The sequence below is a fragment of the Acipenser ruthenus genome, chromosome 10 (genome assembly GCF_902713425.1).
Source record: "Acipenser ruthenus chromosome 10, fAciRut3.2 maternal haplotype, whole genome shotgun sequence".
Lineage (NCBI taxonomy): Eukaryota > Metazoa > Chordata > Actinopteri > Acipenseriformes > Acipenseridae > Acipenser > Acipenser ruthenus.
In genome coordinates this window covers 38,444,950-38,471,118 of record NC_081198.1, presented here as the reverse complement: position 1 = coordinate 38,471,118, position 26,169 = coordinate 38,444,950, and the positions used below count along the sequence as shown (strand labels likewise).

At 40.8% G+C, this 26,169-nt stretch overlaps 1 protein-coding gene across 2 annotated transcripts in view; it reads right to left on the bottom strand.

Moving 5' to 3' along the window:
* Window positions 1-4,997, bottom strand: part of LOC117403677 (collagen alpha-1(III) chain-like) — a 44,032-nt gene extending 39,035 nt beyond the window's left edge. The window contains exon 1 of one of the 2 annotated variants that reach the window (XM_034005969.3): window positions 4,786-4,997. In XM_034005969.3, the coding sequence (XP_033861860.3) occupies window positions 4,786-4,867 (82 nt within the window). In that variant the 5' untranslated portion in view covers window positions 4,868-4,997. The remainder of the gene's footprint in view (window positions 1-4,785) is intronic. The other variant, XM_059032190.1, reaches the window with a different exon arrangement.
* Window positions 4,998-26,169: the final 21,172 nt, after the last annotated feature.

Sequence of the window (26,169 nt, the reverse complement as noted above, 5' to 3'; positions counted from 1 at the left end):
ACATGGAATATGCAGAGTGTCCACCATTACATGCCCAGAGAGACACGTGGATTATTATTACGTGAAGTAACTGCATGTTTATTCACACATCATACTGTAATAGAGAAAGCTGTTTCATTTTCCACAGAATTACTCATCTATTTATGAAAAAATGTGGAGAAAAATAGCCTTGTTTAGAATTCCCACCAACTTTTTTTTTTTTTCATTAGTTAGTGGTTCTTGTTAAAAGCAGTTTTGTTTTCTTTGGTTAATTATTTTAATAGCTGACCAATAAAGACAAGATTAATTTTCAGAAAATACTTCTGTTATATATATATATATATATATATATATATATATATATATATATATATATATTCTTTCTCTCTCTCTCTCTCTCTCTCTCTCTCTCTCTCTCTCTCTCTCTCTCTCTCTATATATATATATATATATATATATATATATATATATATATATATATATATATATACTACCGGTCAAAAGTTTTAGAACACCCCCATTTTTCCAGTTTTTATTGAAATTTAAGCAGTTCAAGTCCAGTGAATAACCTGAAATTGTACAAAGGTAAGCGGTAAACTGCCAGAGGTTAAAAAAAAAAAGTTTATGTTACCAAAAACTGAAAAATAATGTACATTTCAGAGTTATACAAAAAGGCCTTTTTCAGGGAACAAGTAATGGGTTAACAACTTACAGCTTTTCTGCAGCAATGGAAGTAAATTAAGCCTTGAAAGTTGATGCTAACAATTCCTACAGGTGTCCCAACTTTTGTTGATTACTTACAAACCCTCTGTCTGTATAAAAGCAGTGTTGGAACAGACTGTGTTACTACACCCTCTTAAGCATTATTTGGACAGTATTGTACTGCAGGAAGTAGTATATTGCTCTCATAATGGCGAGAAAAAGGCAATTAACAAAGGAAGACAGACAGACCATTATAACCCTTAAAAGTGTAGGTCTTTCCTTTAGAGAAATTGCAAAGAAAGTGAGTACAGTTTCCTACACCATCAAAAGGCACTTGGAAACTGGAGGAAACTCTGACAGGAAGAGGTCTGGCAGACCCAAAGCCACAACAGAATCAGAAGACAAGTTTCTGAGAGTCAACAGCTTGCATGATAGGCGGCTCACAGGACAACAGCTTCAAGCACAGCTTAACACTGGTCGAAGTAAGCAAGTCTCAGTTTCAACTGTGAAGAGAAGACTTCGAGCTGCAGGTTTGACAGGTCGAGTGGCAGTAAGAAAGCCATTGCTAAGATGGCAAAATAAGAAAAAGAGGCTTGCCTGGGCCATGAAGCACTGCCAGTGGACCACTGAAGACTGGAAGAAGGTCTTATGGACCGATGAATCAAAATTTGAAATCTTCGGTTCATCACGCAGGGTTTTTGTACGCCGTCGAGTAGGCGAAAGGATGGTTCCTCGGTGTGTGACACCAACTGTCAAACATGGAGGAGGAAGCGTGATGGTCTGGGGCTCTTTTGCTGGATCCAGAGTCGGCGACTTGCACAGAGTGAGTGGCACCCTGAACCAAAACTGCTACCACAGCATTTTGTAGCGCCATGCAATACCCTCTGGTATACACCTAGTTGGTCAGGGGTTCATCCTACAGCAAGATAATGACCCAAAACATACCTCCAGGCTATGTCAGAACTACCTTAGAAGAAAAGAACAAGACGGTAGGCTTCAAATCATGGAATGGCCAGCACAGTCTCCAGACTTAAACCCCATCGAGCTGGTTTGGGATGAACTGGACAGAAGGGTGAAAGCAAAGCAACCTACAAGTGCAACACATTTGTGGGAACTTCTGCAACAGTGTTGGGAAGAACTTTCCGAACAATATTTGATTTCCATTGTAGAAAGAATGCCACGAGTGTGTTCGGCTGTTATATCTGCAAAAGGTGGCTACTTTGATGAGTCAAAAATTTAGATTAAATTTTGTTAAACAAAATGATTCCATGATTTCTTTTTTATCTCCAATTGTTTATTTGTTCTATGCTTTAATTTCAGAGTACATTGAGACATTAAACTGCCTGAATTTCAATAAAAACTGGAAAAATGGAGGTGTTCTAAAACTTTTGACCGGTAGTGTATATATTTAGCCAGTTTCATTAGCCAAAATACAATACATATGTGGTTTTTAGTGGTATTTCCTAAATGCTTTAGGGCAAATTGCAACCTTCTAATAAGAAACACACTGACAACATTAAAAAAAAAAGTTTTATGAGATTAAATTCATTTTATCAGTCTTGGTCAGTGTTCCAAAATATTATATATTTATGAGAAATTGTTGAACGAGTAGATTAAAAATACACATTATGTTGTTACTGGTAGTTAGCACTTTGTACAGTTACAATGATTGTGTAGACAAATGAACCCCAATTTGAAAGTATTTGTAACGTGTTACAGGTGTACTGTATGTAAAATTAATCTTGGGATAGATTTTACCATATATAGAGGTTATGTCCTGAATCTTTGTTGTGTACCAGTAATTATTCCATCAATGAGCCAGAGGGCTGCTAACCTCCCTGAGACACATTGAGCCAAGCGTGTTTTTGAGGACCTCCAGATTGCAAGTGATTCCGTGCTTCAAATAGAACTAATCATTCACACACATCTACAGGTAAGAACTCAGGCTTGTTAAGCTGGTCATATTATAATTTAAAAAAGCTGGTGACATTGCGAAGAAAAAAAAAACACAAGTTCTCTGGCTTCTTTTTTCCCTGCCACATCATGGATCGTTATTGCTGTGTTACCTGTTTGACAATGTGGGCAACAATCCTTACACTATCAGTGCACTAGAGCGGCCATTTTGAAAAGACCTTTGCAACAGACTTTAAAGTTACCTGTCTGAGCTATCATTCTTTCATTTAGTTAGAGAATGTATGCATTATATTATCTTAGAAAGCATTAGCGATCAACATTTCAGTTTACTCCATTTGCATGTACCGGTTATTTTTTGAAAACTGCACAGTATGGTGCTCTGTCAAGTCAAATCTATACATTTCACATTTTTAACTTGCACATGTAATGACAATGAAATCTTGATTTGTTTTTAGCAGACCAGTTTGGCATCCAGCCATGACAAACAATCTGGACAATCAGCACGATCGGATGGACTATGGAAAAATATACCATATTGGAGGCTGTGTGGTCCAGAAAAGGGCTTGTAACCAGAAGGTCCCCGGTTAAAATCCCAGTTCAGCCACTGACTCATTGTGTGACCCTGAGCAAGTCACTTAACCTCCTTGTGCTCCGTCTTTCGGGTGAGACGTAATTGTAAGTGACTCTGCAGCTGATGCATAGTTCACACACCCGAGTCTCTGTAAGTCGCCTTGGATAAAAGCGTCTGCTAAATAAACAAATAATAATATTAAACTGTAACAATTATTACAATTTTGGAACACTTTTTAACACGCTAGTGGCAGCTTTTGGGTTACAGAGGATGAAAGCAGAATTCTGCTAACAAAAAGATTGCCTAGTGCCTTCACAGGACATTCATTATCAGACAACATTAACTGTTGAAAACCCCTTTGAATTGTAGCTTCTTTTTTAAAGAAATTAAAAACATATTTTTGTGATGATGGACAACTCAGCTTAACATACAGTAAAAACTAGGGGTGTGCAGCTATTATTTCTGTGATTTTGCATCGAGTGCGCTCATTTACTAACTCACAGTTGCCAGTAGATGGGCAGTAGATGTACACGAAAAAGGAGGAGAGGTTTGGGGGAAACAGAAATAAAACTTCACATTTGTACACTCAACATGATATTCATTTTTCAATGTATCAAGTTTAATGTGTGACCTGATTGACATTAACTGGTAATTGAATCTTATTATTATTATTTAAAAAAAAAAAAAAAAAACATATTCGAAGCATAAAAACTGGCGTCCATTTTCAAAGTATTGTGTCAATAAAATTTAAAAAATCCTGTGCCTACTCCTTTGGGGCTGCTTCAACAACAGAGGGTGTTATGGAGTAAATAAGGGACTACACAAGACTAGTAATGGTCCTTATAATAAATACATACATAAATAAATGTAAAGATGTATAAACTGCATCATAAAAACTTCATTATAAATCTCCTGCTGCTCACAAAAAGCACCTTTAGTAAAGACTGATGTGTTTCATTATTATTGATTCAGTTAATTAATACTGTTAATTAAACATTTATCTATACAACAAAAAGAGGGAACATCTAAAAACAAAGTAAAACATAACAAGTTTAATATATTATTTTCATGCTATATGGTATCAGTACTGCAAAATCAATTTTAGAGTTACAAGTCTCTTTATAGAGATGGTAGTAATTTGACATCATATTCCTCACATAATGGGATTTGAGAGAAGAATTATTATTTATTTCTTAGCAGACGCCCCTATCCAGGGCCGACTTACAATTGTTAGAAGATATCACATTATTTTTACATACAATTACATTATTTTTTACACATTATTTTTACATACAATTACCCATTTATACAGTTGGGGTTTTACTGGACACTACTCCACACTGCTGCCAGTATCATCTGTCTGTTGCTTTATGTACAGTGTAGATAAAGACAGTTACATGTTGGTGCTCCAACACACAAAACATCTTGCAAGGTGGAAAAAAATGTAGCAAGGTAAAAACAATGTTTATTTCAAGCCCTTTTACAAGTACTTTTACACTTTTATATAAATGTGCTGACTTGAATTCAAAGGTATTCCTTTTCAAAGCTGAAGAAATAATGTTTATTATTAACTACTCTGACTGTTCATATTTCAATTAGTAAAATTTGGATTTACTTACCCTTCTGTTGTTGTGCCAGTACCAGTGGCGTTTGCAGAGTTACAAGGATGGACAAGATCACAAGTTGCACACAGCTCATCATGTCTACAAGTTAGACACAAGACTCTGTGTGCTCAGGTAAAGGTTTGGTTTATTGTAACACCATCAAGAGGTCCCTCTATCAGTACCAAGCCAAACACAAAACACAGCAGCCCCCTTTTCCCTTCCTGCAGCCTTAAATAGGGGGGGAAAAAAGTTTGGCATATCCCGTTATCCAGCCCCCTTACTGAAATCCAAGAGTTGCACTCACAGGCAAGCACAATGATTAATATAAATTAAGTTTAAAGGGCAAGGACAACATCTTTCTAAAATGTTTACATGCTGCATCTGGGTCCCGTATTGCTGTGAAGTGTCAATGAACAAAAATATGTCTTAATTATCACAGCTGCACGCCCACCCAGTAAAAGGGTTGAAGCTATCACATTTATTTGAGGAATAAAACTTACAAAATACTGATTTTTTTTTTTTTAATCAGCCATCACTCTTTCACATAAGATGCAATAATTGTTCCAAAAAGGGTAAAATGAACTTAATTTTGAAGTGCAATCATGTAAATTATCCATTGCAAAGTGAATGTCACTAAGCTGTCGGAGTCATGCCTTTAAGCTTTAGGTAGCTGTTTCATTCTTACTGTAAGCTTACAAATGGCACAGAGGGGATAGCGTCCTGGGCCCTCCATTTTTAGCGTGGTTGAATTTCGGGGTACATTTGTGAGTTTCACTGTAATCTGTAATCTCTATCAGCACATGACATGTTCCCATGCAGCACCGTAACCAGACCACTGTAACCCGATCTCATTGACCTTTCACGTAACCTACTGCCTACTTACTATAAAACACGCCCATTTTATCTAGACGTTGTCTTTTGAGTTGGCTTGTACTATTTTCGTACCTGGTTTGACCATTTTGTTTATCAACTACACCTTCTCGGATTATTCTTACCTGTTTCTGGCTGACGTCTCTCTCTCTTCAGATCTCCCTTGCTAACGGATTCAGGACCATTCTTTCAGATTACCCCCTTTTTGTTGTTTGCCTGGAAATGGAATCGCCGATCGCAGATCTCCTCTCCGATTTGGAAGACTGCGTTCCAGCCCCGTTGTGGGAAGAGAGCTGCTCCCTGCCTGCTGACAGCAGAGAGCTTGTATTACAAGGACTGGCCGACAGTCTTGTTTTCGCTGTAGTAAACGCTCAGATGCCGACATTCGTGCTTCAGTTTTAACGTCTTCGCTAATATCTAAACTTTGTTGCCTCGCTTCTTTCATTGCAGGTCACTTCTCTGTACAGCGCTGCCAAGATATTATGAATTATTTTCCTACCTGCTCCGGTGATTCATCTCATCATTCAGCTTCTCTATTTGCAAATATTGTTATACATAGACAAGGATTTTAATCACAATAACCAAATATATTCTACCCTGGTTCACTCAAGTTAATGGTTTTAATTCCAATCACAGCCTCTAGATGGCAGTATAACACCAAAGTTCCATATATATATATTAAGCTGGTTTCCTATCGTTGCGAGCTCGCACACTCCAAACTTTTCTATCCATTCCTGCAGTTTGTTGTCACTCTGAGGGATTCTTAGGAGTTCCCCTCCTGCCTCAATCTTTTGCCTACCTATATCAACTGACATTCTTTTCAATTCATTCTGGGTGCGTTGTTAAATTCATCGGTGCTCTGCATCACTGAGTCAAAAGTGACATCACTTGGTGCTCATTGGTGCGGGGAATTTAATAACAGTTTGGTGAATCAACATAGCTGATAATAATAATAGAAAGGTTGCTGCTGCAAGGCTCTGGTTGACTAGGTTTTAGTTATCTTTAACCGACTAATTAGGAGCAAGCTTGTTGTTACATTAAAAATGTATAAAGCAGCTAGCCTGCAACTGTAAATATTTATAAATATGAATATATTAATGGATACACTTTCAAATACAGTTCGCCCAGTTTTTGCAACTTTGTAACATATTTGTTTGAAGTATAAAAGGATAAATCCCCTTCGAGGACCTGGTAATGAGATGCTCAGAATCTACCGTCACATTAACTTCCAGCTTCTCTGAATCAGGCATCCAATCCTGCAACCTCTTCCTGTCCCCTCATCTGGCTCAGCTGCTCCAAACCAACCAACTTCATCAAGGCACTTTATTCAACTTTCAAAGTCATCATTTCATCAACATGAGTCACCAGTCAGATACGGAAACCATGTCCTACGATTATCAATGTTTCAGTGTCATCCTACTCTGCAATAGACAATACACTCATAGACTGCAGCCTCAGAGCAATGCATTCTTCATCCTCTCAGGTTCTGCAGCGGCCTCAGATCTATGCATTCTTCATCTCTGCCCAAAGGCAGCCCCATCTCTGGCTCCATCTGAACTACCTTAACACTCAAAGATCAATATCCACCGCATTCAGCAGATCTCTGCTCTCTACAGCAGACCACTGCACACTACCAATGGCAGTCCACCGTTCACTATTACAGATCTCTGCTCTCTACAGCAGGCCACTACACACTATTGACAGCACTCCATCATTTACTTCCTCAGATCTCTACACTGTTCAGCAGATCCCACCCTCTACTGTTAATCGCTCCTCACTACAGCAGATCTTGGCTCCCTCTTCAGATTTGCTCACTATTGCAGCATACAAAAGCTGCTTTAGTTTGCTGTTTAAATCTGCAACTACACTCCTCCAGAGCTTGCAATGCTCCAGCTTTCCTCCAACACGCAGATCGTGGCAGCATTTCTGCAGTCAAGGCTAACGCTAATCCCCATTTAATCAAAATATGGGGCGCTTAAATTCCTCAGCAATTTATTCATATGTCCACTCTCAAATACTACAGCATTAATGCATGGTGAGAGACGAGACTGGAACAAGCCTGGAAATCTGTCTTAATTATGAGTTAAGGAGTTCCACTATTAGGAGAATGACTGGAGTTGTGAAACCCAAATCTCTGAACAACAGGGATGGCAATTCCAGCTAGATCAGACAGCAGCGCGATGTTCCTCATGTTCTGCGAAGTCATGTTTGCCGAACCGGTCTTCCCCCACCCCTCCTCCAGCTGCCTGGTCCCACTCATCTAGGCGTCCAAGTGGAGCAGCAACTTCTGCAAGTCAGGATCCAGACCAGCAGTCTGCTACAGAGACCCGTGGCAACATTTCACCAGTATCAGTGGCTGCATCCACCAGGGCCGCCAGTATTCATGAAGAGATATTTGCCGACATCAAGGGCTTCCTACAGCCTCTGGTGGATTAACTGTCTACCATCAACGCCAGGCTTGATGCTCTAGAGATGCAGCCCGTTGCAGCGGAAGCCCCTCCTGTCCCCAGCACTTCAAGCTTTCTCCAGCCAGCTGAGGCTGAGGCTCCTCAGTACAATCTAGCCTCAGCTTCCGCTGCAGCTCAGCCCACTACAGCCATCAGACGCCACTCCGTATCACCCCAACTCAGACGTCAAATCATTGAGGGTCTCCAAATTCCACCATCTCATGCTAGCCACAGCCCCTCACCAGCTGCAACCTCCTCTGTTCTACCAATTAATCTCTTTCTAGACTGCTACAATCCACCCAGGATTATATGTCTACAGCCCTGGCTCCTGCTACCAATTCATCATATCGTACTGCATGGAATGCGTACTTTCAATTCTGTGCTCAATAGCAAATCTCGATGCAGTTCAACCACACTGGGATCCTGACATTGATTGTTCACCTCCGAGACAATAATCAACTTTCTCCTTCCTCTATTCATTCCTATCTGTCTGGAATTCAGCACCACTACCATCTTCAGTGCATCCCAGTGCCCACCCTCCTCTCCTTGCCTACTGTCCGTCTGAACCTCCGAGGAATGGAGAAATCCCTCCCTCCTGTATCTCCCAACAGGTTGCCAATCACGACGGACATACTTTTCAAAGTGGTCTCCATCCTTTGACGAGGATGCTGTAATCTTTCGGACGACATAGTGATGGAAGTTATCTGCATAACAGCATTCTTCGGATTCCTAAAATGCGATGAATTGACGGTATCGTCCCCCTTCAACTTCCCATCATCAAGAGTTCGAGCTAGAGGACCTCTAGTGCACGATCAACACTTCATGCTATTCCTGAGATCATCAAAAAACAGATCAACATTGCTCTGGTCACTGTATTCAACTGTTTCAGATTAACTCTCCTTTAGTCCCTACAGCTCTCTAGCAAAACTCCTAGCACTCAAGAACCCCAGTCAATCTGACCCTCTGTTCTCTGACTGTGCAAAGACCATCATTACAAGAAATTGGTTCTCCTCCCAGCTAAAGGCCTGCCACAGCAATTCTTCACTCCATACTCCTTCAAAATCGGAGCGGCAACTTCCGCTGCAAGAGCAGGCGTTAACCAGCATACTTTAAAATCTCTAGGTCGCTGGACATCGTCAGCAGTCGAATCATATATTCGAACAGTTCCCTCAGACATTGTCGCTGCCCAACAATCCCTTGCCCGGAGTGGGGGCACCAGAGGTTTCCACCTAAAGAAAGAAAAAAGAAAGGTGTTTTTTCCTCCCCACTGTGTGGATGGCTTTCCTTTAGGTTGTTTAAAGTTATTCTGCTATGTCTTGTTTGTGTTTCATCCTAGAATGTCGTCAGGGTGCAGGCATTCTAGCGGGGGGCTGGGGGGCCAACTTTTGGGGGGAGGGAGGGTAGTGATCACACTTCTTCTAGCCTCCTGTGGCATCCGCCATTATCAGCTCCAGGCTCTCTAGCCAGTGGGACCCCCGGCCATAAGTAATTCTGTCCTGTAGCAGCTCATGCTCTATAATGCTTTTATTCAATCTATCGTTACCTGTCTTATTTTATATAACTGTATACTAACCATATATATTTCCTATTCAGGGTACCCCTAAAGCTAATGCCAACCTAAACGTTGGGGTCTCTCTCTATATCTGTTCTTTTTGAAGGGCACAATTGCGAGTCCATTCTGCCCTGCTGAGATTGTCATCTATCCTTTTCCCCCTTTGGGTTTGCATCCACACCCAAGTCCCCGCCGCGGCTCTCCAGTGAGTAGGGGACTAACATTTTATGTTTTCCAGGTCTCGGGGGTCATCAAGACCAGCCTTCATTCACCAAGGTTCCCGACTGAGAGACTGAGACTTGCTTTCCTATCATTCTTTCCCCCTTCAAAGTAAATGGTGCTCTTTGAGCCGCTATAAATCATTTCCCCTCACGACTAATCATGCACTTTAAATTTAGAGAAGAGAAACAGGTAGTTAAATTAACAATTCATATGATTAGGTTAAGGAAACATTTAAACAAAAGATACTACTGGAGCATCTTGAGCAATTGTTGTAACTAATTTACCTAAATGGAAAATCAGTTCCTGCACAGAAGTGTGGTAGATGTGTTCAGTTACTCAGATACTCCTGGAGCTGCACATGTTCCTGTAGCTTTCTTGGTGAACAAATCCATAACCTGCTTTATTATTTTATTTTTTACATCCATGATTTACAGAGGAATATTGTTGTATGTTATTTCTGGATTCACTGTAATTTGTTGTTGTTTAAGTACCACTCACCATTGCAGAACTGCAAGAATAACAATTTCAGGAAAGAGGCAATTTTTCTGATGACCTAAGTTACTGTTAAGTTTTAGTTCTAAATACCAGTTTATGCTAGAAAAATTAACACACATATTCATCTTCAAATGACCTAATTTCCTTTGCTAAATCAGAGAAACGGAGAGGGTTACAATCAGACCTGTGTTAAAATGTTACCTAGAAAAAGATATCCATAAGTAAATGTTCTTAGATAGAGTGACAGAACCCAAGTTAAATCAATCTTTCTAGCAGCTGGAAGTACATATGAACCACAAACAACAGCTGGGGAATATTGGAATTCAGTTTGTCAGTTTTAGCGTGGTACTAAAATACTGAAACATCACAAAAATATCATGGAATGTTGAGAATGTCTAGGTTGATTCTAATTTGTATTTATTTATTTTTTATATCATATATTTAAAATCTCTGTGATAGTAAGTTATACAAGAATAAATGTCTTATGACTTGAGAAACTGTTCACACAACTAACACAGCACAAACCCCTTATCTCAGCCAGTAGAGGATCGGATGTATTTATATTTTCAAATCCAATAATTGTATCGAACACGCCAATGTGCTTAAGTTTAAGCTTGTGGTTCACTGAAGGCGACACTAGCTGGAAGGGTTGTCTACTTCTTAGTTTCCTACAGTTGGGTTTTGCATTTAACTTCATGAACTCTGGAAAGCAGTAATGTGTGTGGTCCAGTGGTTAAAGAAAAGGGCTTGTAGCCAGGAGGTCCCTGGTTCAAATCCCACCTCCGCCACTCACTCATTGTGTGAATCTGAGCAAGTCACTTAACCTCCTTGTGCTCCGTCTTTTGGGTGAGACGTAATTGTAAGTGACTCTGCAGCTGATGCATAGTTCACCCACCCTAGTCTCTGTAAGTCGCCTTGGATAAAGGTGTCTGCTAAATAAACAAAAATGATAAATAATAAAATAGATACAGTTACCACTCCAAAGTTTGAAACATCTAGATAAAGCATGACAAGTTCCACTCCTTCAAAAGGTGTATTGGTATATCAAGTATAATTGCTTTATATCAATTAATCTAATGCCAAACAACTAATGTACATTTTTCTACAGGTTCTTGCTAAACCAGGGTTAGGCAGTGTTGATTCTTGCGGTCCAATCCATTGTTTTTTTAATACACCCTGCTGGAGATTAATTCAGAATTGAATAACCTGGTTGGCAGTCTTGCTTTTTCCCCCCTTGCAATTTTAATCATCTTATCACATTTGATGGGTTCCCAAAAAAACTCCACTGTGCTTGACTGAGAGTGTTATCATACAACGTGTGGAGAGTTGCGTAAAGCAACTATTACAAAAAAAATTAAAAGCAAATAAATTCTTGGAATGAAAGAAAATAAATCATATTACAATAATTGTGTAGGTGTTTCTCTCTGGGAACCAAATATGAACATGGTGGAAAGAGGTTCCCAGTAGTGGGTTTTAGGGCAGCGCTATTCCTGTTAAGATCATTAAACGTGGTGAAATCAGTGATGGAATTGGGATAAAGTGGGCGGGAATGTAAAACCAAGGGTGTCAAGACAAGGTCTGGAATATTTTATGGATGATCTGGAGTAGATTATACCTTTTATCTGGCAGATTATGATCAAGGTAAAAGGGACTATTATCACTAAAAAAAAAGGCTTAATAGCATCATGACATTTTAAGAAATGTACAAACTTACACTAACTGTTGGAAAGCAAGTATGTTGACAAGATCATTTATTTGAAGACAGATTTACTTATTGCAGAAGTAGTTTAATTCCAGCAAGAACAGTAACATTCCATTTAGAGGAACATAAATCCTATGGGAAGGCAATTATTGTACTTGCTTCTTATCAAGTAATATTTTATGCCAAAAGTGATGTTGTAAATAAAGGAAGTTGGGAGGCATTTTTGAAGCACATTACTGAAGTTCATGAGTCTGAGTGAATACAAACTGCCTTGTTGTTTCCAAGTCAGTCCAAACTATTAATCACAGAATTCTGCGAGAAACAAGATGTGACATATCATTTTTTCTTATTATTATTTCAATGTGCAATATATAGGAATACATATATGAAAGTACAGTTTACAGGAACCTGTCAGTTTTTTTTTTTTTTTTTTTTGTTTTTTTTTTAATCATGGTCACAGAGACTGATGCCAAGTTGTCCTGATTTCTAGACCAAGCCTCATATCCACCTCAGTCCAACCTGCTGGGAAAAAGGTCTCTGAAAACAACATTTCCATAAGATTGTTTCAGGGCAGCAGTGTGGAGTAGCGGTTAGAGCTTTGGACACTTGACCGGAGGGTTGTGGGTTCAATCCCAGGTTGGGGACACTGCTGCTGTACCCTTGAGCAAGGTACTTTACCTAGATTGCTCCAGTAAAAACCCAACAGTATAAATGGGTAATTGTATGTAAAAATAACATGATATCTTGAAACAACTGTAAGTCGCCCTGGATAAGGGTGTCTGCTAAGAAATACATAATAATAATAATAATAATAATAATAATAATAATAAAGTCTGGGCAGACAGATTCTACATTGGTTCAGATACAGCATTTAAGATTGTTGTAAGTAACATAATTTAAGATCAACTTATTACTCTAACATAATTGAAACTAATAAAAAATAATCCTAGATTTATTTTTGCTACAATTGATACATTAATTAATCCTCCAAATAGTTCCATCCTTGATACTGGTTTTATTCCTAGCTGTAATGACTTCTTAAATCACTTTTAAAATAAAATACTACACATTAGAAATCGGATTGCACAAACATATTCTATTAAGGAGGCTTGTTGAACAGTATTACCTATCAGTGCCTCTAAGGCTACTATGGAGGTCTTTTCTTTGATTACCCTTCAAGAGCTGACAGCTCTGATTCAGCACATGATAACTACTACATGTTCTCTTGACCCCATTCCTACAAAATTATTTAAAAAAACTCTTGGAGTTATTATTACCCACATTAAAAAAATTATAAATAGTTATCTTTCTTCTGGTATTGTTCCCTCAGCACTTAAGGTAGCTATGGTAAAGCCAATGCTCAAGAAACAAAACTTGGATCCTAAACTCATTAATAATTAAATGCACATCTCCAATCTTCCATTCTTAGACAAGGTTTTAAAGAGGGTTGTTGCATTTCAAGTACAAAGTTTTTTAACTTAATGGTGTATCTGAGAAATTTCAGTCTGGATTTCGTGCTGCACATAGTACAGAGACAGCCCTTGTCAAAGTTATAAATCACCTACTAATAAGCTCTGACTCGGGCTTTCCATCAGTTCTAATTCTTCTTGATCTAAGTGCTGCTTTTGACACAGTAGATCACTCCATCTTATTAAATCGGCTCAAATACTTAGTGGGACTGTCTGGCCTTGTCTTATCCTGGTCTGATAGGTATCAATTTGTCTCTATTGGGGAGGAAAAATCAGCATTGCCCGAAGTTGATTGCGGTGTTCCACAAGGCTTTATTGTGGATCCATTGCTATTTCATTATATATTTTACCACTGGGTGATATCGTTAGAAAACATGGTGTGAACTTCCACTGCTATGCGGATGACACCCAGCTGTATTTGTCTTTAAAACCTGGTGATACTTCTGTCAGGGTGTTACTTGCTGCTTGCTTTGCTGATATCAAGTGCTGGATGTCTCAAAACTTCCTAATGTTGAATTCAGATAAAACAGAGGTTATGTTTGTAGGCTCCCATGAGCAACTAAAAAATGTAGGATTGCATGAGTTTGACCCTAGCAGTCTTATCAAATCCTAAAAATGAAATACAAAATTTGGGGGTTATCTTTGATCCTGATTTATTATTTGAGTCTCATATTAGGGAAGTTTCTAAAGTACCCTTCTATTACTTGAGAAACATAGCCAAACTGGGACTTATTATCTCCTTATCTGATGCCGAGAGACTAACACAAGCCTTTGTTTCTTAAAGAATTGATGACTGTAATGCACTTCTCTCTGGCATCCCAAAACGTGCGTTGCTGTCAGTACGCAAAACAACTCACATGCTATCAGCTGCGGGCCAAGCAGCAATTGGTTACACCGAGGCGCCGAACTGATTGCAGGGAGCAGTTGGGTAGTACCTAGGACTATATAAAGAAGGGTAGGAAAATGATGTTACAAGTGGGCAGAGTTAGTAAACAGTGGAGCCCATAGAGCACTTTAACAGTGCACTTGCAATGCGTTTAACGTATTTGCGCTTGCCCTGGCAAAATGTTTCTTGACGTAATCAAGCATTAATCCACATAAATAATATTAAGTCACTTTATATGAACAATATTTTGTATTGTTATTAAAAAAATACCAGTATATCCTGGCGCTGCAACACAGCATCGCCGCAATGTATTCAGTACTGAGTGGGCTCCACAAATGGCGCCTGTAATTGAGTACCAAACTGCATCATGGGATTGACTGTCCTATCCTTTATATAGCCCTAGGGTAGTACAAAGGGGATGCACCTACGCAGGTACGGCCCACTTATGCTGAGTGTTCGTCACTAAGCAGCCGGTTGCAGAGGAGTAGGATGGAGAACGGAGCTGCAGCCATGGAGGCAGCACTAACCCTGACTCACCATTTCCACTGCACAGCACAGAACAGCACAGCCAAGCACCACCCACGAAAAAGGACACAGACAACAACAGCACAGTTTCGTGCACAGAAGATTGTAGTACAGGAGTATTATTTGTTTATTTAGCAGACGCCTTTATCCAAGGCGACTTACAGAGACTAGGCTGTGTGAACTATGCATCAGCTGCAGAGTCACTTACAATTACGTCTCACCCAAAAGACAGAGCACAAAGAGGTTAAGTGACTTGCTCAGGGTCACACAATGAGTCAGTGGCTGAGGTGGGATTTGAACCGGGGACCTCCTGGTTACAAGCCCTTTTCTTTAACCACTGGACCACACAGCCTCCTTGTTTATTATTATTTGGGACTGCAACCTGTCGGGTTGTGCTTCCCCTATACCATTGCTGTACCTACACCTGTACTTGTTTCAGAGGAAGCTGCATCTCCCACTTAAATATTTGTAGAGCGCAAATCTGTTTTAAATTTTGTGTTAGCAAACAATTCATGTACAAAACAATTGACTTGCTTCTCTCCTTCCTGTGTTTCCCGGATTTGCCTTTCCATCAGCTGCCCTATCACAATAGCTCAAAGAGATACAGCCTTAATTTGTTTAAGTAATAATGCCTGTGCGTTAGAATAAAATGGCTCAGCAGCACTGTATATACCAAAGCTTCAAGGTTGTAGCACTGTAGGTGTCAATCTACACTCCTCAAACATGATCACTATTAAGATACATTCACAGTTTTGTTTGTAAATGCTTAAAACATATAAAAAAAAAAACTTAATAAAAGTTAATATAATATACTGGTAACTTACTAGTTTGTATGATTATTTGCAGACCATTTATGTTTAATAATAAAAAAGTATACATATACAATACATTTAGACACTTTAGTCAGAAATCTCTTGCAAAAGTAAAGTTTAACTTTATTTTTATGACAAAAAAAAACATAAGAGTTTTTTGTCTGATGAAATCAACTGTTGTTCTTAGATATCCTTTTAAAACAGTGGTGGCCAATGCACCAAACACTGCAATCCATTTTGGTGGATTTCAGGGCTCTGTGATCCACAGTAAGCTATGACCAACAATTATTAGCGGGATTTAATATAATAGTGCCCAATACGTAAGATAGCAATAATAAAACAAAACCACAACAACAAAAACGTAACAAATTCACAATCAAAGCATTTTAATATTAAGCATAGGTAGTTATAAAACAGAAACTAGCATTTTTCATCTTGAAACCTGGCGTAGGCAGGGCTAACTTTTTTTTTTAGGTGTAGTGAAAAAATTAAGCTGACAAATGGTTTTTGATTCAAAAACATTTTATACAGAAGAAAAGTATACCTCCAATACAATCATATAGGAACGAGATTCAAACTGACTTTGGACAAGGCCTCAGTACAGCTCAGTGCATATGTTTGTATCGGAAAGCATGGATATCCATGGAGTCAATTCAAAAGAGATGAAAAGACTGACACAACTTTACAATGTTTGATATTTATACCTTTGTAAACAATTGTTGACTTCCCTTCAATGGTTTCTGTCCAATAATTGAGGTAGTCTCTCTCTCATCACATGCAGAGAGCCTACCACCTTATACTTCCTCTGTGGGAAAGGGAGCGGTGCTCTCTGCCCTTATGGTCCACCATGTGCTACATTGAGCAGGGCGCATCCATTTTGTCTTTTAATGTACCTTCCCCCATCTGTGACTTTGAGTCGTGTTAGTCGTTGCAAAACTGCACGTAGCTGGTTTTTCCAATGGGAAATTAAAGAACTTGAAACTTACACGATACTGTATAGAAACTTAATATAAAAGCATGTTAAAGCAATTGAATTAGTAAGCACATTAAAACAACTATAAAAACACATTCACACACAATTTAAACATAATGATTAAAAACAACTTAACTATAAAAGACACACATACACATAATGCAAAACGTATAATGAATAACATAATTAATATCTCATGCAGAAAGCCATTACTACATAGGCATATGTGCACACGATGCTCGGTGCACTCGGTGTCTACTAACCTGGTGCACATAGCGCCCTCACTACACTAGGTGCACGCAGTGCCTTAATGCACTCTGCCTGTAGAAGGTGCTTGACTCCGCTGTAGGCTATGCCCTGCCCTGGTTGTGTGACTGCACATAGTCCAGGCTAGACACCCTTGTCCAGTTGCTGGGATCAAGCCTGTGTGAAACAGAAATGTGTTGACACCTCTTTTGCACTAGAAGTTTTGTCCAACACAAAGTTTATTCACTGACATCACAAAAGAATATCCAAAAGAACAACCAAATGTTATCAATAGATGTCAGTTGATAGTTACTTTGGACATGTGATAAAGTGTTAGGTAAATTGGACTGGTGCTGCTGTGCTATAGAGCTGTTTACCATCTGTAACCAGTGGAATTGTTAAACAGAAAAAAAAACCTCAACACAAACAGTTTGTTAATTCATTTCATCCTGACAAATGTTTATTGTTAACACTAACAGTATCCTACTGAACACTTACTTGGCAACACACCACATTTAACAATAAAGATAAGAGCATATTTATTTTTCTAAAAAATACTCAAGATAATAAACATGAAGAGTGGCCAGTGTTTATGTCATCCATCCTGACTTTCAAAGATGTTCTTTATAGTTAATTCCATCACAGACAGTTTTGACTACTACTTTGTTATTGGCAATGTCCTGCCTTACATGTCAAATAAAATTATCTACACATTTTTAAATCCAGGCCCAAAGCATAAGAAGCAGATGACACACTGTTCTTAATAAAATAAAAACGTTAGGCTTAACACATTTCTTTTCTTTCACTTTCATCGCATGAAAACAATAAATATGCTATGTACTAGAATAATGTTATCATACAAGAATGCAGCTTAATGTAATGATGCAAAGGAAGGTTCAGTAATTTCTTGAAAAATATTTTATTTAAAACTAAATAAATGCAACAGGTATTTTACAAAAGGTTGTTGCTGATAGCAGATTCCACATTCTTAGAACAGCACTATCATGGAATACCTTTACTCTCTGTTAAAGTACATCTTAAACATCTCAAATATTACACTTCTCTCTATTATTTTTGTATTTCTAGCAGACCATCTTATTTACTGTTTTTTCTAAACTAAACTAAACACAGAAAAGTCTCTAATGTTATAATGTTCCCATGCCCTCGTTCTAACAGGTCTTAACTTTAATTATCTGCTGAAGTTCATGTTCTTTTCTGGCGGCTCACAAAAACATTGCTATTTCACCTAGAAAATCTTTTTACAAGTTTTCAATTTTTACATACTTGATTAAAACATACACAGATTAGTATCCAATACTTACATATTAAAAAATGACATTTTAATGAGGAAGCTGGGTTAGGGAGTCTATATATATATATATATATTATAACACAGCAGAGAGGGTGTTAAAAAAAAAAAAAAAAGTGTAAATGCACATTGGTTTGTTTAATTGTTTTGTTTTATTGTTTAATTATATTTGTTAATTGTTTTATTATTAATTATCACCTGCACCAGGTGATCATTGTAAATTAGAGCCAGGTGCAGGGTATTTAAAGGAAGCAGCTGTGTGGAGAGACCGCTTGATAGTGTGTCCAGCTTAAACAAGCACAGTAACAAAAACAAAAAGTATTCAACAATAGCAATAGTACAAACACAGTACTCACACATGGACTGTGCGGACACAGTGTACAACTTCCTGTGTCCTTTTACTCAGCAGCCTTGAGTAGACTGACTTCTGCCTTTTTTATATCGGTCAGCTAACTTCAATTTACAATAATTGCCAGCTGAAAACAATTAACAAATAATAAAACAATTAACATACACGTTTGCATGTGTTTGGCAGGGAGGATTTGTAAACCCACCCCTGCTGTTGTGCTACAATATATATATATATATATATATATATATATATATATATATATATATATATATATATATATATAAATGACTTGGGGAAACAGCAACATCTGATTGGTTGAACAGCATCAAATGACTGTGCTGGAACAATAGCGTATACGCACAGCTCTCATACTAATACGCACCACATTATAAATTCTATCAGAAATTGCCATTTTATTTATTAGTTATAAAACCACTTCCCATAATGAGTGACATTCCGCCCATTTTCTAATACATTTGGAGAGGAAACTCCAGGAAACTGGTACAGCACCAACTTTCCCAGTGAAGACAGTGCACCTGAAAAAAATGCTACAGCAACTGTCAACAGTAGACATACATAAGATTAAATGAGGCACAGCTAAATTTAAATACAGCAGAAGAAAACAAAGATGAAAAACACAAAAAACAACACATATTGATAATGTACTTAAAGAAAAAAAAATATGGACATTCATTTCAGTGTAATAAGTCCAGAAAAACTTGCCAGTGCAAGAAGTTCAAATGGCAACCAGTATATTTCAGCCTCCAATTTTTTTAACACTGAGAGCTGGAATAAATAGATTTCTAACAGTAAAAGTTGTAACATCTCTGACAGCAGGCTAAGACCAACAATAATGTCTTCCTGTCAGTCGTGAAAACTTTCAGAAAAGCTGGTAAAGACAAGGCCAAGCACAACCCCAGCATTACCAACCTAGATTTGTAGCAGGATTGGTACACAAGGTCTGGTTTGATCTTCATCTTAATCTGGCATGAGGAAAATAATGGCCGGGGGTAGGGAGGGTTAGGTTGCCAGGGTGTCCTCGGCTCACCGCGCACCAGCGACCCCTGTTGTCTGGCTAGGTGCTTGCGGGCTTGCCTGTAAGCTGCCCAGGGCTGCGTTGTCCTCCGATGCTGTAACTCTGGGTGGCTGCATGGTGAGTCCGCAGTGTGAAAAAAAGCGGTCGGCTGACGGCACATGCTTCCGGAGGACAGCGTGTGTTCGTCTTCACCCTCCTGAGTCAGCGCAGGGGTGGTAGCGGTGAGCTGAACTTAAAATAATTGGCCATTCCAAATTGGGAGAAAATAATAAAAATAATTGGCAACGACTAAATTATTAAAAAACAAACAAACAAAAAAAAAACATTCTATGTGTTTGTGTTATGCATCTACTATCTGAGCTGTTTATTTGGCTGATAACCACCACTTACTTTGCAACTACTTTATAATGAGGTACACTGGCACAAGCAATGCGTTTCCTGCTGATTTTATTGGGATAGATGTAAAGCTGTTGGCACTTAGGACCAATATGTTAATTATCATATGTGATCATTAGTGCTCTGTATTCTATTTTATATTAAGGAATGTATAACATTATAACTAAGCTAATTACCTGGAATCATAAGAAAACAAAAACATGTGGTTTTACTAATATTATTATTGCAAAGAAAAAATAGTTCTGCCCTGAAGAAAGGGTTCATTATTAAATGCGTTTTAGTAGTATATATATATATATATATATATATATATATATAACACACAATGCCGGTATTGAGACTAACATGGTGAAATTCCAAAGTTTGTCTGCACACATTAACTCAATAGAGCTAAGATGATATAGGAGGCTGAGGCTGTGTGGTCCAGTGGTTAAAGAAAAGGGCTTGTGACAAGGAAGGTCTCCGGTTCAAATCCCGGCTCACTCATTGACTCATTGTGTGACCGTGAGCAAGTCACTTAACCTTCTTGTGCTCCGTCTTTCGGGTGAGATGTAGTTGTAAGTGACTCTGCAGCTGATGCATAGTTCACACACCCTAGTCTCTGTAAGTCGCCTTGGATAAAGGCGTCTGCTAAATAATAATAATAATGGTTAGTTTACAATTATTGCCAAATTACAATTAAAGTGCGGGACTGGATGCTGGAGAATGCTGGGCTGGAGGCCCAGTCTCTGCCCATAGTCGTCCAGGCCCTGTGGATGATGGACAGTGAGAGATGGGAGGCCTATCAGGAGGAACACACCCCAAACACCTTGGAGGAAGGTGTGGAGTTTGTCCTCAGCTACCTGGAGGCAACCATAAATGGAACAGCAGCCCAGGTAGCAGGACCACCAGCAGAGGAGTACCTGCTGTCCCCATCTCCACCAGCCGAGGGTGAGTACCTGCTGTCCCCATCTCCACCAGCAGAGGGTGAGTACCTGCTGTCCCCATCTCCACCAGCAGAGGGTGAGTACCTGCTGTCCCCATCTCCACCAGCAGAGGGTGAATGCCTGCTGGTTTTGCCTCCACAGCCCAAATGGGAGGAGCTTGAGCATCCACAGCCCAAATGGGAGGAGCCCAAGCGGAAGGAGCCCGAACGTCCTACGCCTGAGTGGGAGGAGCCCGAACGTCCTACGCCTGAGTGGGAGGAGCCCGAACGTCCTACGCCTAAGTGGGAGGAGCCCGAACGTCCTACGCCTGAGTGGGAGGAGCCCGAACGTCCTACGCCTGAGTGGGGGGAGCCCGAACGTCCACAGCCCAACAGGGAGGAGTCGGGGCGTCCACAGCCCAACAGGGAGGAGTCGGGGCGTCCACAGCCCAACAGGGAGGAGTCGGGGCGTCCACAGCCCAACAGGGAGGAGTCGGGGCGTCCACCGCCCAAAAGGGAGGAGTCGGTGCGTCCACAGCCCAAAGGGAGGCAAGTCGGGGCTTCCACAGCCCTGGGACCCAAGCCACCAGCAGAGGGAAAATGCCTGCTGGTTCAGCCCCAAGAGCCAGAAGGGGAGGAGTTACAGGCTCAACCCCCTGAAAATTTTTGGGGGGGAGAAGGGCAGGATGCTGGTGTCCCCCAGCAGCCTCTCGCTATGCTGCTGAAGGCAGCACGGCGTGCACATGCCCAGCCGCCACAGCAGAGGGAGCCAGCACCGCCAGGAGCAGAGGAGCTGGAGCTGCCTCTACCTCCACCACCTCCAGGAGCAGAGGAGCAGGAGCTGCCTCTGCCTCCACCACCTCCAGGAGCAGAGGAGCAGGAGCTGCCTCTGCCTCCGCCACCACCACCGCAAGGAGCAGAGGAGCTGGAGCTGCCTCTGCCTCCACCACCACCAGGAGCAGAGGAGCTGGAGCTGCCTCTGCCTCCACCACCGCCAGGAGCAGAGGAGCTGGAGCTGCCTCTGCCTCCACCACCGCCAGGAGCAGAGGAGCTGGAGCTGCCTCTGCTTCCGCCACCGCCCGGAGCAGAGGAGCAGGAGCTGCCTCTGCTGCCCGTACCTCCACAGGGAGTACGGTGGCCGGAGCCCCAGAAAGGGGAGCTGCCGGCCACGAAGAAGGGGGACGAGGTCTGGAGACCACTTTCCCCAGCAGCAGTTTCGCTGCAGGAGTTCTTGTGGCCGGAGCCCCACAGGAGGGAGCTGCCGGCTACGAAGAAGGGGGAGGTCGGGGGACCACCTGCCCCCGCAGCTTTTTCGCTGCAGGACGGGACCAGCATGCTGTCAGCCGTGCCACTACCGGCAGGGGAGCTGACAGCATTTCCAGCCATGGGCCCACTGAAGCCTCCCTTCCCAGCCCGAGACTTTGTCCTGGACTGCTGGATTTTTAAGGGGGGAGGTGGCCGTTGAGGCCATGTGTGCTGCGCACAAGGGGGGGTATATGTGGCAATGTGCCCCGTCCCTGTGTGCATTTGTATGTTGCGTGCGTGTGTTAATGTTGGTGTATAGTCATTGGTACACGGGATATAAACGGGTCTGTGTTTCACGTATATTTAAAAAGTGTAGATTTGTATTTAGGCACGAGGAGAGCACAAATCACTTCACGTGCTGGTTAAATGTAATATGTGAGCACGGGGTTGCACAGAATTAATTCACGTGCTGGGATTCAAGTGAATAATTAATTAGTAATTGAATCCCAGCACAATAGTATAAATAGGCACATTTTTAGGCAGTCAGGGTTAGGTGTTCGGTGAGTGGAGAACGAGTGTGGAGAAGGAGAAACTAAATAATAAGAACGGAAGAACGTAAATATAAAGTAAATAGTGTTTTCACTCACCGTGTTTGTGTCTGTGCACTGTTTAGTTCGTTTTGTTTGTCCTTTTATTTTGGCATATAGTGCCGTGTCCAGTGTTTTTGTCTGTTCCAACCTTTTATTTTCTGTTCTGTTTATTAAATGCTGAACGCGATCACGCGTTCAGCCTCACCAAAACCCCATCTCTCTGTCGTTTGTGTTCCTGTTTCTGGTCTGACGCCACCCATTCTGGCCGTCTTTGTGACATAATGATACACATTAGATACAAATGTATGCATGTGAGCAAATTTCATATGCTTAAGCTTGCTCTGATGGCCAAATTTGAATGAAAATGTTTTGTGACAGGCATGCAATGCACGGAATGTTTCCATTACATGCGTTTAGCTAAGTGCCCTATCATCAGAAACATGCTGCTGACAAAGGCCAGCAGTGCCCAAAGGCTCAATCCATAAAATATCCATGTAGTTGCATTCTCCAAAGGCTCCCTTTCTTTTTCATGCCACTCACACGGTAATTCCACACTCAGATATAAGGACACAGCTTACTTTTTTTTTTTTTTTTAAGTATTATTTATTTCTCATTGATATCAGAAGCATACTTTGACACCCGCGATCTGCATTCCATGCTATTGACTATCCTATACAGGTGTGGTGAGTGGGGGGCAGTTGGATGGAGCTTTCAGTAGGAGTATGAGTAAGGGACGTGTGCAGGCTGCATCCACAGGCAGCGTTCTTGGCTGGCTCCATGCTGAGATTCCCGTCTTCAGGGCTTCCGAATAGAGTGGTGTTTTCAGCATTGTGGGTTTGTTTTACAGCCCACACTTCCTGTAAAGCTACTCAGAACACCAGCTGACAGGTGCGTTTCTGTAAAACAAAGAGTGGAGTTTGATGCTACATAGATTTTGTCTCCATGTTGACACTTATCCAGTTAGCAAGTTGCTACAATATATTTTTTTGTTATGTTTAATAGCCTACACTATCCTGTGGTCCTTTGTTTCATTTCTCCATTTAGTAGCTTATTTATATATTTGTGGGGGCGGGCATGCAACTTCGGGGGTGCCAATGCTACCGATTGTGTGTTGAGCTTTGATTCTGCATTCCATGTGCAGGTTACATTTCAGTGTAGACTTCGCCGGTTCGAGTCCAGGCTATTCCACAGCCGACCGTGGATGGGAGCTCCCAGGGGGCAGCGCTTAATTGGCTGAGCGTCATCCGGGGGGAGGGAGGGTTAGGTCTGCCAGGGTGTCCTCGGCTCACCGCGCACTAGCGACCCCTGTAGTCTGGCCGGGCGCCTGCGGGCTTGCCTGTAAGCTGCCCAGAGCTGCGTTGTCCTCCGACGCTGTAGCTCTGAGGCGGCTGCACGGTGAGTCTGCAGAGTGTAAAGAAGCGGGCAGCTGATGGCACATGCTTCGGAGGACAGCGTGTGTTCATCTTCGCCCCTCCCGAGTCAGCGCAGGGGTGGTAGCGGTGAGCTGAGCCTAAAAATAATTGGGCATTTCAAATTGGGGAGAAAATAATAAAAACTAATTGGCAACGACTACATTTTTTTTTTTTTTTTTTAAAAAGAAAAAAAAAGTTAAAAAAAAAAAAAACCTGCTAATTTCCAACTTCGTGCAACTGTTTTGTGCCGTGTTGGAAAATAACATTTTTTTGTGCAAAAGCACTAATTTTTGCAAGGCACGCATTTTGCGAGGGGATTGCATATCGCTTCAAATATCTGGTGTTTTTAGAGGAATATACATACGGTTGTAGTGCAAATCTGTTTGTTCGATTACCATTTGTACGTGGAAGATCTGTTGATGTGTATATTGCAGTGGAAGCATATAGCATTTTTGGTTCCCTCTCGCAAGGTTTTGTTGTATGTCTAGTGCATTATTTTAAACCAAATATCAGAACCGGCAGGGCCAAAAACAATTTGTACTTGATTTGTGTGTTTTATTCTTTTCTATTGGTGTTGGTAGGGGTAGTTGTTCTGTTAGGAATGTTAAAAAGATCATAATCAATAACTTTAATAAACTGTAACTGGCTGAGTTGGATGACCTGTATTTAATAATGTTTTGATAGCCGTATTATATCAGTAAAGACATGCAAGTTACTGATAGTGATTTTAGTTTTAGGAAATAGCTTAGAAAATTAGAATTCTTTATCTACCAATAATGAGAGAATGGAGAACCAATGAATATAGTTTAGACAAGTATTGCCCCCTCCCCATACTCTTAATGATTCCATCGGGTATTCCCTGACACACATTCAACATGAAATTATCATGTGGGCGTTTCTGGTTAATCCAAATTTGGAGAGTGAGCACTTGGGATTAATGATCTGTGAACAGGATGTGAGTGGTGTAAAACACAAGTGAAAGTCCAGACCAGAGTTCTCTCAAAAAGTCTGTGTTTATTTTAGAAAAACACAAATAATAATAATAATAATAATAATAATAATAATAATAATAATAAACCACCCCTCTGCCAGCAATGGCATCGGGGGGAACACGGCAGGTTTACAGTCCTGAAACAAATAATAATAACACTCCTGTGACCACAATCCTCCGTGCACGAAACTGTGCTCTTTCTCCGGGGTCATGGAGAGTGCTGGTGCTGTGCTGTGCTGTGTTGTGCTGTGATGGACGTGCTCCGGGTCTTTAGTGCTGGCTCCGCGGCTGCAGCTCCCGACTCCTCCTCTGTCAGAGACAAAACAAAACAATAACAGAGACACAGGCTCCGGCTGGGGACCGTCATCAGCGCAAGGGGGCCGTACTAACGTAGCTGCTTCCCCTTTGTACCCAGAACCTCCTCCTTGCAAACAACCCGTTGCCATGGTTTCTCCAATAGGGGCCCGCCCCGCAGCTGATTGCAATGAAATCCTTCCAGGTACATGCAACTACGCGCTCCCCCTAATATGGTCACCTTCCGGTTTCCACCTACCGTCAAGGCAGTCCATCTAGGAGGAAGCATACGATCAACCTTACCCAGCGCCTTTTTTGGTCGGGAGGGAGATTTACAGTTTGAATTCATTCTCTCTCTGTCACATGATCCCAATGTGATTTTTGGTGAAATGTTTCCCTCTTCTTGCCAAGAAAATAAGCCTCCATTGCTTTTCTCAGGAAACACCTTTAAGGTTTTTGTATGGCCTGGAGAGGCAAAATGCCAAATTGACTTGTAGTTTGATACAGGAAACAATTACAGTACTTATAATACAAGACTAGGCTGCTCTTTCTTTCCTGCTCAGAAGAGATTAATCAGCTCAATGTAATAGGAGCACAATAAAAAATGTTAACAGCTCGATGAGTGAAAGCATATTATGCCTAAATAGAAAAGTTTTTTCAATGGTAAACAA